Source organism: Cnephaeus nilssonii, assembly GCF_951640355.1.
Source record: "Cnephaeus nilssonii genome assembly, chromosome: 5".
Classification (NCBI taxonomy): Eukaryota; Metazoa; Chordata; class Mammalia; order Chiroptera; family Vespertilionidae; genus Cnephaeus; species Cnephaeus nilssonii.
The window spans coordinates 44,161,187-44,176,513 of NC_137076.1; the positions used below are offsets into that span (position 1 = coordinate 44,161,187).

Below are 15,327 nucleotides of genomic sequence, written 5' to 3' on the forward strand. Positions count from 1 at the left end.
CATACATAGACTCCTGCAATATCAACTTCACTCACCAGTGTGATAAGATTTATTAGAATTCACACTCAAGGTCCATAGCTTTCGTTATGGTTCAATCTTGCTGTTCTGCATTCTATGGGTTTGAAACTAAATGCTTCCATTTTTATAGTTTTATATACATAGAATATTTTCTCTTTTCTAAAGTTCCTCTGTGCTCTTTCTATTCATCACTCCTTCCACCCCCATCTCCTAGCAACCACTGACCTTTATACTTTCTCCATAGTTTTGCCTTTTCTAGAATAGCATATAGATGGAATCATATAGTATGCAGTCTTCAGATTGGCTTTTTTGCTTAGTACAGTGGTCGGCAAACTGCGGCTCGCGAGCCGTGGTTTGCCGCTCTGTTGTCTCATGAGTTTGCCGACCACTGGCTTAGTATATTCACTTAAAGTTCCTCCAGGTATTTTCATGGCTGGTAGCTCATTTCTATTGAGCACAAAAATTTTTCATTGTTTGTATGCACCACAATTTAATTACCCATTAACCTACTGAAGGACACCTTGGTTGCTTCCAAGTGTTGATAATTATGAATAAAGCTGCTATGGACATCTGTGTGCTGGTTTTTGAGTAGACATACGGTTTCAACTCCTTTGGGTTGAAATACTGACTGGTGCTATTGCTGGATTATAGAGTAAAAAGATGTTTAGTTTTGTAAGAAACTGCCAAGCTACCTCCCAAAGTGGTTATACCATTTTGCATTCCCACCAGCAATGAATAAGAGTTCCTGCTGCTCCACTAATGTTGTTTTTATGAAGATTTTGTGATTTTTTTGAAGCTTCAAAGGGCACATTCAAAAGGCTTTACAGGAAATTAAAGATGACCTTATCACTGACAGCTCTTTTTTCAGAAAGTAGACTGCAGTTGAATTTGAAATTAATTCAAGTGAATAATTTTTAGTTTATAATGTATTCAATACTATTCTTTTTCCTGTGCCTTTAGTTGATTCTTAGACATTGCCAAGAATCTTAAAAAAAAGGTTTATAAAATTTTTCTTACAGGCTTATTTTTCTTAGAGCTCATCAATTTTGACCCTGTTGATAATATTGTAGAATGAAGAAACTGAGAATTATGTTGTATAAATGTATCTAGAGATATCATTATGTGTTTAATACTTTTATTTAACTAAATAATTGATGCTATTTAAAAAGTGACTATGAAAAGTTAATGATAAAATCAAGGCTTGAGCCCTGTCTTTTGATGCTATGTGCAGTGCTTTCTCAACTAAACTCAATTTCAAGGGAAATTTGGAAAAGTGGCCACTCATAGAACATGTTGTAATACTTCTTAATACCTGAAGTCTAGTACTTCTTTTTTGAGTGATATTTCTTTCTATTTTAGCATGGTGCAGATAACATACATTTCGGAATAGGTGCCATCATTATGATGACCCATAAAATTTTATATTTTAGCCTATTTATACTTTTTGCATATTCACTAAATTCTAAAGGTACATAGAGCTACTTTTCATTTCTTCTTTATTTTGGATGTCAGACTATTGTTTTCTGATTATCAATGATTACAGTAATGTATTACAGAATATTGTCTGATGACTATTGGGCATCAGAAACATATTTAAAATGCATATTTCATTGTATGTTAGAAAAATAAGTATCAATAAATATACATTTAGAATGAAATGCAACGTGCATTTGGAAAATGGTCCATAACAAAACATTTTCCCAGATTTCTTCTAAAGTCTAGACATGATGTGATTGTGCTATAACACTGCACACCATAATGGCCCCCCATGGAAAATAAATTTCCAGCCTTGCTGAGGGATTCCACAGAACAGAAACATCAGGGCAGAGATGATGCATTTGTTTTCCATGATGCACTGTCATCATGTTCCCTTCAATTAATTTACATCTAGTTTAGTGAATGGTGGGATAAAACAGAAATATTTAACTATCCAATCAAAATGTGAACGTATTTGTTTAGGAAAAGAAACGAGCCACATATGCAGAACATAAACAAAATGGAACTCTGGATACAGAGGCTGTTGATTTTCTCTTGGCCCAGAATTGAGTTTCTATGATTGTGACTTTTAATTTAAAATGATAATGGGCTGGAGACTTGATTAGATTTGAACATTTGAAAAAAAAGGTTGAAAGGGTTTTTCTTCTTAAAAGAAAAATCAGGCTCTGAATCATAATTATAACATGCCACATGGAACTACTGTTAGTGGTTTTAGTTTGTTCAAAGTAATCTTATTTTTTAATGTAGCTTACCAACTTTTATAGGCCTCTTAAACATTTAGCAGATGGCTTTATACTTTTCTCCTAGAAATGTGAGCAAGCTCACTCAGTAAATATTTTAGCTTTTAACTATTATCATAATTTTCAAATGCAAATAGCAATCATTTTTGAAATATTCAATTTATTCAGTTTAAGTTCTGCTTCTTGCTTAGTGACCTAGCCTTTGTTGTGAGAAGCACATTGGCAAGGAACCGGTTGCTGTATAAGAAAGCAGATGGGTATGTTTTCTTTTCTTTTTAAGGGAACAGAAACAAACATGTGAGACAGATAAATCCTGATTTATAGCTCTTATTTTTCTAAGTCTTTTCTTAAGTAGATATGATTTAAAACAATGATTTTAATATAACACAGGTTTGTGTGTTTTTTCTAAATGGTACAAGGATACTATAGAATACTTGGAAAATAAATATAATCATGTATATTTCCTCCTTATTAAAAACAATTTTATTTTTCTTTCCCTTTTTTTGTCAAAGGGATATGAACTTTATAAACTCTCATTTTGTAGAAAAATATTTTTAATTAGTTGTAATAATCTTTTCACTTATTTTATAATTAGCATTATTCACATAGTTACAAAATCTTTATTATCACTTTTTAAAAATATATATTTATTGATTTCCGAGAGGAAATGAGAGGGAGAGAGAGAAACATCAATGATGAGAATCATTGATAGGCTGCCTCCTGTATGCCCCCCACTGAGGATTGAGCCTGCAACTCGGGTATGTGCGCTTAGTGAACTCAGGACCCTCAGTCCACAGGCTGATGCTCTATCCAATGAGCAAAACCAGCTAGGGCATTATTATCACTTCTAATCGCTCCATAATACTTCCTCAAGACAGAAAGCATAGTTTTTAAACATCTCTTTACTGTCATAAATTTAGTACAAATAATACTGAAATTTATTTCTTTGTATGAAAAATATTTGTATTTGATAATATTTTCTTAGGATAGGTTCCCAATAATTACATTTTAAGTCTGGGAATATAAATTGCCTACATGGATCTGTAACATACTATATTTTGCTAATTTCTTGTGCACACACACTTTGAAGGGAAGGGTTACAGATTTTGGAAAAAATGGTAATGGGTTTTGTTTAGATCTGTCTAGTTCAGGTATTTGTAGGAAACTCCAGTACCATCATCCAGGAGATAATCTACATATGTAAATGAGGACTCACATATAGGCATGCAATGACATCACTTAACTAGCACAGGAGGAGAATTTCCAGTAGGAAAATTTAGAGGTAAATATGAATATCATTATAGTTAAGAGTTTTCAGTTGCAGTACACATGACGTTCAAATTTTTTCTTTTTCTTCCTCCCAACTTTCCCATTAAATTTGATTCACTCTCATGATAAAATGAAAGCAATTCAACTAAACTCATTCATACAGATTAAATGAATGATTTCACACTACAATTGTACCATTAAAAAGAGGCTTAAGAATGTTTGGATGCAGACAAATACCCTATGAATTCACATATATGTGGAATCTAAGGAACAAAATAAACAAAATTGAAGTAGATTCTGACACAGAGAACACACTGAAGGTTGCTAGAGGGGGGATATGTGGGTGATGGGTGAAAAAGGTGAAGGGATTAAGAAGTACAGATTGGTAGTTACAAAATAGTCATGGAGATGTAAAGTACAGCATAGGGAATATAGTGAATAATAATGTAATAAGTATGTATGGTGCCAGTTGGGTACTGGAAATATTGAGGGAAACACTTTGTAAAGTATATGGATATCTAACCACAATGCTGTATACCTAATACAAAATAATACTGAATATAAATTGTAAATGAAAATAAAATAAAAAAATTCTGGACGCATGGAGGGGGTAATTTATACCACATAAATTATTTTCTCATTTGCCTTAGTGTAATATCTCTCATGTTTAAAAAACAAACAAGACAGATAGCTATCCACCATCACACCAATTCTTCTATATATATATAAAAGCCTAATATGCAAATTGTTCCCATGGGAGTTCAACCAGAAGACCAGGAGTTCCATAGCTTGCTATGGCATGCGCTGACCACCAGGGGGTGGCGCATTGAAGGAGGGCCCTGACTGGCAGCCAAAAGGAAGGCCCTTCCTGGCAGTTGGAAGGCCCTGATCGGCCCTGATTGCCTGCTAGGCCATGCACGAATTTCATGCACCGGGCTCTAGTAATACTATAATAGGCTTATTGTGGTTACTCGTCTATATAACTTTTCACTGGACTATGAGAGAATGTGAGTCCCATAAAGAGGGGGACCATATGAAGATATCTGACCTTCCTTTGAATTCTTCCTCCTTTCCTCCCTCCCTCCTTCCTCCCTCCCTCCCTCCTTCCTTCTTTCCTTTCTTTCTTCCTTCCTTCCTTCCTTCCTTCCTTCCTTCCTTCCTTCCTTCCTTCCTTCCTTCCTTCCTTCCTTCCTTCCTTCCTTTCCTTCCTTCCTTCCTTCCTTCAATGTGCCCAGCCCTGCCCTGGACTCTGAGAATTCAGTGGTGACAGACAAATCAGACAAGTTTTCTGCTTCCCTATAGTAAATAAGCTAGTAGGAAAGAGAGATGAAGGAGACAAATGAAGAATGCATGAACAGGATACTCAGATACTGGTAGAGGCTATAAAGAGAATAAACAAGATCATATGAAGGAGAGTGACTGGGAGTGGGTTGGGCAGGAAGAGCATCCCTAAGGAAGTAATGTTTTAGCATATGGATGCAATTTAACTTCATGGTTCTTTCAATGACTGAGCCTAACAGAGCAGTTTATTTGCTAATATAGATAACCCAAAGAGAGAAAAAAGGCTGATGCAAGATATTGAGGGTGTAGTGGCAGGGGTGGGGGGATCCGATGTCCTTAAGATCAGAGGAAGGGAATAAGTGCACTGTTGGAGTAGCTATCCTGATGTGGGAGTATGGTCACCTCACATGTCAACTCACAAGGGAAGCAGATAATGTGGAGCTGGGTCATGTTAGGTTGACATATAAGGGGTTTTGTCTGATGGTTTCTATTTTTCATGTTGGGCAAGATAATCAGCAGAAATTCAGAGCAAAAAATGTATATGGAGGTGTGGATATTTGTGAAGATAAAAGAAGTTATAAAATACTGTAGTCATTTTTGAGAGTGGAAGAACTACGTCATTAAAGAAGGAGGACTGTTTAGAAACATTAAGTGCTCATTTTGGACTCATGGTTAAGAATTTTAGAGTGTCACAAAGTCAGTATGATAGTGTGCTTCCACCCCCAGCTACACTGTACTTTTGTTACCTACAGATTGGAAAATACTCAATAACAGAAATTTCCTCAGCATTCTTTAACAGAAATTTCCTCAGCATTCCTCAGCATTCTTTCCTCAGCCAGGGTTCCTCGGCCTGGCCTACGGGATCGGGCCCAAACTAGCTCTCCAACATCCCCCAAGGGGTTGCAGATTGCAAGAGGGCACAGGCCAGACCAAGGGAACCCACTGGTGCATGATCAGGGCCAGGAAGGAATGCAGGAGGTTGGCCAACCAGGGAGGGACTGCAGGAGGGCCCCAGGGCATGTCCCGCCCATCTAGTTCAGTCCCCATCTGCCAGACCCCAGCAGCAAGCTAACCTACTGGTCGGATCGTCTGCCCTCTGGTGGTCAGTGCATGTTATAGCGAGCAGTTGAGTGGCTTTAGCATATCATTAGCATATTATGCCTTGATTGGTTGAATGGCTTACCAGTCGACTGAACACTTAGCATATTAAGCTTTTATTATATGGGACTAGAGGCCTGGTGCACGAAATTCGTGCACTTGGGGGGGTGTCCCCTGGGAGCAGGCCTAAGCCAGCAGTTGGACATCTTTAGCGCTGTGGCAGAAGCAGGGGAGGCTCCTGCCACTGCCGCTGCTCTCGCCAGTCATGAGCCCAGCTTCTGGCTGAGTGGCACTCCCCCTATGGGAGTACACTGACCACCAGGGGGCAGGTCCTATGTTGAGCATCTGCCCCCTGGTGGTCAGGGAGTGTCACAGCAACTGGTCATTTAGCTGTTCAGTCCATTTGCATATTAGCCTTTTATTATATAGGATGTGATTTATTATTACTGGCAACAGCATCATACATTTGATGGATGACAATATATATATCTATAATAATAAAAGCTATTATCTATAATAATATGCTAATTAGACCGGATGGCCAAACAGTGGAACTACTGTCCAGATGACCTTCTCTAAGCCGGAGCTGTGAGGGCTGAGGCAGCTGCTGCAGCTGCCAGGGCCAAGCCCCTTGCACGAATTTAGTACATCAGGCCTCTAGTGTTCACATAATACAGGCAATGCTTAATACACATGTAGTTTTGTTTTGTTGTTTTGTTTTTTTCTTGCTTGGTTCTTAGCACCTGCAATAACCTTGCTGTGCCAATGGGATCTGAATACCATGGTTTGGAACCAACATTATCATAGACTGTTGAAGCATTAAGGGGGCATAGAAGTGATGAAGTTTGGTGGTAGTTCAATTTGATTACCATAAACATTTAGGGGACATTAGAAACAAATACTCCAAAGTCCATTGCAGGTCTACATGAGCATCAGTTAAGATTGTTTAGAGATGAAGAATCGTGAAACTGATCAGTATGTTTTCCTTATTCTCACATGAATTTCTGAGTAGACAGTGGAGAAACAGTTATTGATTTGATAATTTTCTGTATCACCAAGAGTAGACCATAAAGTGGTGCTCTAATAAGAAAATGATTAGAAAAATACAAACACATTGGCATAATTATTATAAAAGGTGTCACCTGAAATAACTGACATCTATACTAATAAAAGGGTAATAAGTTAATTAGATCGGCTAGACAGGACGTCTTCTGGACGTCCTTCCTGACAAAGCCGGGGGTGTGGCTTGCCTGCAAACCCCCGGCGGCCACTTGCCCTGGCCGGCCCTGCCCGCCAGCAGGGACCCCCCACCCTGATCTGGAGCCCCCTTCAGGGCAGGCCAGCCAGCTCCCACCCATGCACGAGGCCTCTATCCTATATAATAAAAGGGTAATATGCAAATTGACCCTAATGGCAGAACGACCGCTGGACCATTCACTATGAGGTGCACTGACCACCTCTTGGTCCCTTTCCCCAGCCAGCAGGCTCCCATTACCTGATGCCCACCCATGGCGGGGACGGAGCCTGCAAGCTGGCAAGAACAGTCAACCTCTCGGTCCCTTCCCCTGGCTGTCAGGCACCAATCACCCAATGGCGAATGGGGAACCAGGGGTGGGTGGCAGCAGGGGTGGGGCCGGCTGCGGCAGCTGGGAAAGATGGCCTGATCACAGGCCAGGCCTAGGGACCATACCCGCGCACGAATTCTGTGCACCAGGCCTCTAGTATTAACATAACAGAAAATGTTTCACGTCAAGATACTTTCCACAGTCCCAATATTATGTACCACTTCTCTTAGATTCTTAAGTTTCTAGATGCACAGACAGTGTCTGAATTCTTGGACTTGATATGGTATTGTATGGTGGGCAACTGCACTGTTGATGGTGGTGAGTTTGAATTTTCTCCCATTCTCATGAAATGTGTGATATTTTTCAGTATACTTCTGCTCTGACCTATGATGCCGTTCAAGTGATGACTGAAGCTTTCCGCAACCTTCGGAAGCAGAGAATTGAAATCTCCCGAAGGGGGAACGCAGGAGACTGTCTGGCCAACCCAGCAGTCCCCTGGGGACAAGGTGTAGAAATAGAAAGGGCCCTCAAACAGGTCAGTCACTCAACACAATTGTTCATGTGATTTAACAACGGCTATCATTTTTTCTCTGCTGAATTAGTCATCCTGCTTTTATTCCTTATGTTTAATATAGAGGGAGTATTCTTTCCTAACTACACAAAGGTAGGGGGGAGGTTGAAAAGAAACCTTATAAATGTAGTTTTCTGGACGTGAGCCCAGTGAGAGTAATCTGTACAGTGTGTATCTTTGGTTGAAGTAAATTTGTAACTATGCTCCCTTCCCATTTCCTTATTAGGTTCAGGTTGAAGGTCTCTCAGGAAATATAAAGTTTGACCAGAACGGAAAAAGAATAAACTATACAATTAACATCATGGAGCTCAAAACAAATGGGCCCCGGAAGGTAAATCATTAGTGATTTAAAAGCAGTTCTCTCTGTGAGAAGGTGAGTTAGCTAACCCATCCCCTCATCTTCCAAAGAGTCCTGAAGATGTGTCTTCACATAGAGCTTAACAACTTCCAGAACCAGACGTATTTTTAAATGTGTTTTTTTTTTCTATTTCAAATATATTCACTTCTGGTAAGTAATACTGAAATGTAATCTTTAAATAGAACTGTTATACTTTTCTTTTAGACCATGGTAGAAAAAAGAATTTGCTGAGAAGAAAAAGAACTATTGCTGAAAAGTTCATGGTTCAGAAGATAAAACATAACCACTACTGTTCAATATATATTATTTTACTTTTATGACCAAAATGCCACTCTTTGGACTTTACTTATATTTCTATATGATCACTCCCAAACAAATGATCCTTGGCGAATATGACAAGTGAACATAAAAAGACAAACTGCTTTTAAGAATAGTTTCTGTTTGTTTTATAGTCCCTTTCTGTTCCTATTAGATTCACATATATCAAGGACACATCAGTGTTTAGAAGAAGCCTCATTAATATAGGATAACTTCAGATTCAGGCATGGATTAGAAAATAATTAAAATGCTTTGCTAATAAAAAAGTCATTTATCCATTTGCCTACTTTCTGTAACCTTTTTCAGATTGGATACTGGAGTGAAGTGGACAAAATGGTTGTTACCCTTACTGAGCTACCTTCTGGAAATGATACCTCTGGGCTTGAGAATAAGACTGTTGTTGTCACTACAATTTTGGTAATTAGCTACATAATCCTATGATATACTTTATTTTTCTTATCAAAAGTATGTGCCAGATAGAATTGCTGATTATGTTTTAGGGCAATAACTATCATAGTGTTGCTTTTGCAATGTTTTAATCATTTATTGAATATTTACTCTTGCAAAAGGACTACACAAGCACTAACTAAAGCATTAAGCTACCTCTTAGCTTTACAGATAATTCATAACTTGGTGCATATCCCAGATTTTACAACTGCGTAAAATCTTAAACAGCATGCCTTGGATTTGCTCAGGTGCTTTAACTTTTCCATTTCCATACCATTGTGGGTATATTTTATCTTTACATTTCTTACAAGTTTTAATAATGTTGCCAACTTCTCTTTCTTCATAATAAAAGATGAAGTCTTTAAAGGCAAGATGGATCTCCCTTCTTCTTAACTCCAAGTCTCAACATGGTAGTTGAATATAGGATTCTGTGGGAATCATTAGCCTAACAATATTGAGGAGGACATATAGAAAGGCTAACAAGGATTTGGATAAAAAACATTGGCTGGCATTTAGAAATATCTTAATAAGTCTAAGCTACACATTTGCAGATTTTTGCCTTAATCATGCCATTGAGAGGAACCACCTCACTGAGACCCCATGTATCCTTGGTGCCACTTTTCAGTGGAAAATTTTGGGCTACATTGAATCATTTTTTCCATGCTTCCTATTTCCTATGTTTGCAGGGAGAAGCTACTAGCTATCCTTGTAGCATCATTCTAGGATATTATATCTCATAGATGAAGCAAGACCTAAAATGTGAGAGGGTAGAATCCAAACTTCACCATGGCGATGATCTTTTCAGCCTGTATGTCACTGGCCATGCTTGAACCCTATGCTTGAAGTAGCAGTGAAATAGGGTTTGGGTGAATGGTGGTTCTTCGGGTTGGCATAGCCTTCACATAGAATAAGAGTGTGGTGGATCCAGAGTTGAATTAAATAGCTGTTGAGCAGAATTCTTCCTTTCTAAACCCTAGGAATTACAGACAAGACAAGGGGACATGCTAACAGTTTGTGCTTTTGAGTCTCTTGTTTACTTTGGTATGGCTAGATACAAGGCATGCTATTGAAATGTAATTATAGATATTTGAGGACTATTTTCAGAAGGATTACGCTTAATCTTTTCTTTTATACTAGAGGCCCGATGCATGAAATTCATGCAAGGGGCTTGGCCCTCGCGGCCTTGGCTGCCTCGTGGCCCTGCCCCGCCCTCACCCCCCCCCCCACCGGTCATTCTGGAAGATCATTCCGCTGTCCAGTCTAATTAGCATATTAGCTCTTTATTATCTAGGATTCCACAATGTCTCTGGCTAAGGGTTAATTATTAAACCAGAAAATTTGTTTCAGAGAGTAAATATCAAAGCCATTTTAATCAACTAAAGTACTGTCTTTCCATATAGGAATCTCCATATGTTATGATGAAGAAAAATCATGAAATGCTTGATGGCAATGAGCGTTATGAGGGCTACTGTGTTGACTTGGCTGCAGAAATAGCCAAACATTGTGGGTTCAAGTACAAGCTGACAATTGTTGGGGATGGCAAGTATGGGGCCAGGGATGCAGACACGAAAATTTGGAATGGGATGGTTGGAGAACTTGTTTATGGGGTAAGTAGAGCTCTTCTCATAAAAAGTGATTCAATTTGAACTGTTGTTGACGGAATGCCTTCCTCCCTGCAAAGTACCTTTGTCTGAGGTTGTTGGTTTCCCACTTTAAGAATGCTATCTTATTTCCTTGTGAACATTTGAAGATTAAAGATGAAGTAAGAAGAAAACGTGCAGATTAAGTGAGACAGGCATTTCATCTGTCTTGAAGCATCTGGGCCATATGCTGTGCAAAGGTGGCAAAGGCCCAGATGCAGTGTAAAGATGGAATTAGCATAATCAAGCCAGATGGGTGTACTATGTATTTATCAAAAGGAGGGATGTCTGTGGAACCAATTGCTTTGTTTATTCGTTACTGGGAATCTACCAGGGAAATAATTATGGCCATGTCCTTGATTTCCTTCCCTTCCCTTTTAATCCAATAATATAACCATGATTCCTTTCTGACCATGACTCTAGGTACTATTACTTTCCTTTGTTTCCCTTACAGAAAGCTGATATTGCAATTGCTCCATTAACTATTACCCTTGTGAGAGAAGAGGTGATTGACTTCTCAAAGCCCTTTATGAGCCTCGGGATCTCTATCATGATCAAGAAGCCTCAGAAGTCCAAACCAGGAGTGTTTTCATTTCTTGATCCTTTAGCCTATGAAATCTGGATGTGCATTGTTTTTGCCTACATTGGGGTCAGTGTAGTTTTATTCCTGGTCAGCAGATTTAGCCCCTACGAGTGGCACACTGAGGAGTTTGAAGATGGAAGAGAAACACAAAGTAGTGAATCAACTAATGAATTTGGGATTTTTAATAGTCTCTGGTTTTCCTTGGGTGCCTTTATGCAGCAAGGATGCGATATTTCGCCAAGGTTGGTTACTCACCTGCTTCAACTTTGTGCATTTTAGGTCTCATGCAGGCATTCATGGTGTTTATAAATTCACTGTCAAGAAATTAACAGCTGCCGACTACCTGTCCAAGCAGTTTAAGACTCAAGGACAGATATTTAACATCGGCGTAAGCCTGTGAAATATTTGAGCAATGTTCTTTGAATGTTGACCTTATATTTCCCTGGTGAAATTATACACACCATGGAGAGGCTGTAAAATGCATAAGGTTCCTATCATTCCATGCCTTCTTGGAGGGGTACCGTGTTTTTGCTGCATATTCTCATTTTACAGTCATCTGTGTGTTGATCCACAGACCTGTATATGGGAAAATGGGCAATATTACATATAAACTACAAAAGCAAGAGCTTCTTTACAAAACTTCATTGGCACACATCCCATCTCTTTTATTTTCCCATCATAAGCTCATTGAAAGAGTGTGGAAAGATGATAAAATTTTCTTCTTTTAAGGTTAGGTTGCTGAATTTAAAGGACATTAACATTTTAGAAATATCTAGGAACACATGATTGGATAATAATCAAATGGCAATATATACATCGTGGGAGAAATTTGTGTATATACCTCTCTTCTCATTATGATATGCTAATTCCTACTTTAGAATGCCTAAATATGATGGGTATATCACAAAACAGATATTGCTTTTGTTCATGTTATATACATGGAATAAGAATGACAGACATATTTTGCTCTTCTGAAGAACAAATCATACCATTTCTAGTGTACTTGCTTTCATATTTAAAGCCTAAAGGATTATCTGTTGGCATATTTTAAATTGGGTTTGATTACCCTCCTCTTATTCTATGGGATATTTTAATAACTAGAGAAGAGGGTGACTCTTCTAAAACTATTTCATTATATTAATATTTTGGCACTTTTGGGGAAAATAAGTGATTAACTTAAATATATGAGAAGCTAAAAAATTTGTATGTTTTGCAATTTTTATTTTATACTCCACCTAGTGAGATAAAGAAAATATAATGTACCCAGAAATAATCAATCGCTTACTTTTCTGATAGTAAGTCAAATTTTTATGAAATATATTGATCTAAACAATCTTACTTCAATCATATTTCCTATGGCTATTCTGTAGAACTACATTAAATTAGTAACATGCCAATGGTATTTTTATGGCATATATAAAAGATATGTAGGATTCATAGTTTTAAATATATTTAGTTTTAATTCTATATCTGATATAAGATGAAGACATAAAGAGAAGTTTCTAATAATGAAGAAGAAAAACACTAACCAAATTTAGATCTCAGAGAACATTCTAGTCCATAAATAATAACAAAATGATTCACTTTTGGTAAAAAGGCTACTGAAGCATAATATTACCCTATTCCTGAGACATAAGGCAATGATCTTAGAATGACATAAACTATGCTCTGCCTTATGAGTTAGTAGGGAGAAGTGTAGGGAGATTATTATGGAGTAGGATATGTTGACCTGGCTCCCCATAGATGGACCCTGCTCCATGACCATCATAGCTTTGAAGGTAGTTATTTTGGTGTCCAGTCCTCGTCAACAAGCAGAAAACATATTTACTCCTGGGGTCTGGAGCTGAGGGCACATCTAACAATCCATGTTATTCCAGGGCCCACCATGACATATAGACAGCTTCTAATTTTCAACAAGCCTGCTTCCTAAAACATGATTTTTTTGTGCGCTTTTGATTTTATTGCAAGTTCACATGTCATAATTTTTATTTTCTGGTAAGATATGTTTTAGATAGTGTATTTTTTTCCTTGTTTTTAATTGATTTCTTTTTGCTACAAAAATACATGGGCAAATTCACTTATTAAAGATGTTAAGCATATATATTTCATCTTATGTTAAATGTGCACTTAAAAATTGAACATATTACATAATATTGGCAAATTTAGTGACTTTTAATGAACCAAATTACCTTTATTTAAAATGCAGTGATCATTACTTACTCCAGTTTAGAAAAGAATAGAGCAGACTAACATCTAAAATCGTCATCATAATAATGCATGAAATGCACAGATCACTTTAGAGATGCTCTTTAAATATTTTAAAAGATATTTATCATTTCCTTCCAAGTAACATCTGAAATGGAACTATATTATTAATATTAATGAAACATTTAAATTTTAATCTGGAGTGATTTATTGAATTGAATTGGTCACTTGCCTGAAATCAAGTTTGGAATATGTTAACTATAATTTTCTGAAGACTTAGAACTACAGAAATCATGAGAGCAAAATGAATCAGAAGTTGGCTTTTTATTTTCCTGTTTCTCTTCCCCTACCCCATCTCTAAAGGATTCAAATGAATTAAACATATTGCCATTTAAAAATATTTAATAGAGAATAAAAAGAAATGTTAGAATATGTGCACTTATTGGTTCCTTTAGTGCAGATGTTGAGAGGTTAAAATTTTGTAATTAGAAAAACTGTTTTTGTCTGTTACCATAACACATAAAATTGAATTTGCCCTCTGCATAAAATTTTTCAGGAACTCTTTCAAAAATATCAATTGATCCTTTGAAAACACTAACAAGTAAATAATAAAATGCTCAAGAATTTCTGTTTGAATAATGTATAAGTCCAATAAGTTCTTTATTTTGTACACTTTAAATAAATTAGCATATTTCATCTCATTAAATAGGGTTTAATCACTGAATTAGAGAACAACTTATGTCTTTATCTTATGTCTATTTTACAACTGGAAGAGAATGATTTATAAAAATGATTCTCAAATATATTGCAAATTAACATGCAATGTATAATGTTAAAAGCAATTACCATGTAATTGGTTTTGTTTTAAGGGGTTTGAGCAGTAAGGTACAGAATCTGCCCTCTTAAATTCAGGGTACATGCCATATAATTATACCTTCCATTATTGTGGAATAAATAGTGAACATTTTGAGAGTAGTTATGTCTACGTAAGGGGTTTCCCAAATTTAAAATATATTTCATATCCTTTCAGAATATAAGTGAGGAGTGTTTAACTTTTCATCCTGTCATATTTATTTATTTTAATCATCACCCAAGGATATTTTTCCATTGATTTTTAGAGAGAATGAAGGAGAGAGGGAAAGACAGAGAGAAATATCGATGTGAGAAACATCGATTGTTTGCCTCCTGCAGTAGCCCGACCAGGGCCCAAGCCAGGGAGGTGCCTGCAACCCAGGTACATGCCCTTGACCAGAATCAAACCCAGGACCCTTCGGTCCGCAAGGCAATGCTCTATCCACTAAGCCAAACTGGTTAGGGCTATTTAATTATTTGCATCTCTTAGAGACTGTAGTAAAGGCTCTTAATTGCATTCTTTTTGTTTTTCACTGCTTGCTCCCTCCTTTTTTATTTTAGCAACAAATGCTTTTTATCTAAAAAAAAATATTAGTTTTAAATTAGCTCTCCCTCTTTTCCTTGACTGCTTGAGTAGTTTATTCTACAAATATTATCCACTAATTTGATATAGTATCTGTGATTCATCAGAAAGTATATTTCTTACTGTTAATTGTAGAAAGTTTGATTTAGGTCATAAGTTGCCAAATTTTTGTGATTTACATTTTTTAGAAGTGTTTCCTCTTCACTGTAGCAAATCAAAATTTGAGACACAGCAGTTAGCAAAAAAAGTTATATTTGTTAATATTATTTAAATGCCTTTATATGTAGAATCCCACCAAATCT

General features: G+C 37.0%; 1 protein-coding gene across 2 annotated transcripts in view; it reads left to right on the forward strand.

The window, feature by feature from the left end:
- The window catches only part of GRIA2 (glutamate ionotropic receptor AMPA type subunit 2), a gene marked incomplete at both ends in the record, with an annotated part of 125,221 nt that overhangs the window by 91,415 nt on the left and 18,479 nt on the right, over positions 1-15,327 (forward strand). For both annotated transcript variants that reach the window (XM_079770813.1, XM_079770812.1), the window contains 5 exons: positions 7,836-8,003; positions 8,266-8,370; positions 9,022-9,132; positions 10,563-10,769; positions 11,257-11,627. In XM_079770813.1, coding sequence (XP_079626939.1) covers positions 7,836-8,003; positions 8,266-8,370; positions 9,022-9,132; positions 10,563-10,769; positions 11,257-11,627 — 962 coding nt within the window. The remainder of the gene's footprint in view (positions 1-7,835; positions 8,004-8,265; positions 8,371-9,021; positions 9,133-10,562; positions 10,770-11,256; positions 11,628-15,327) is intronic.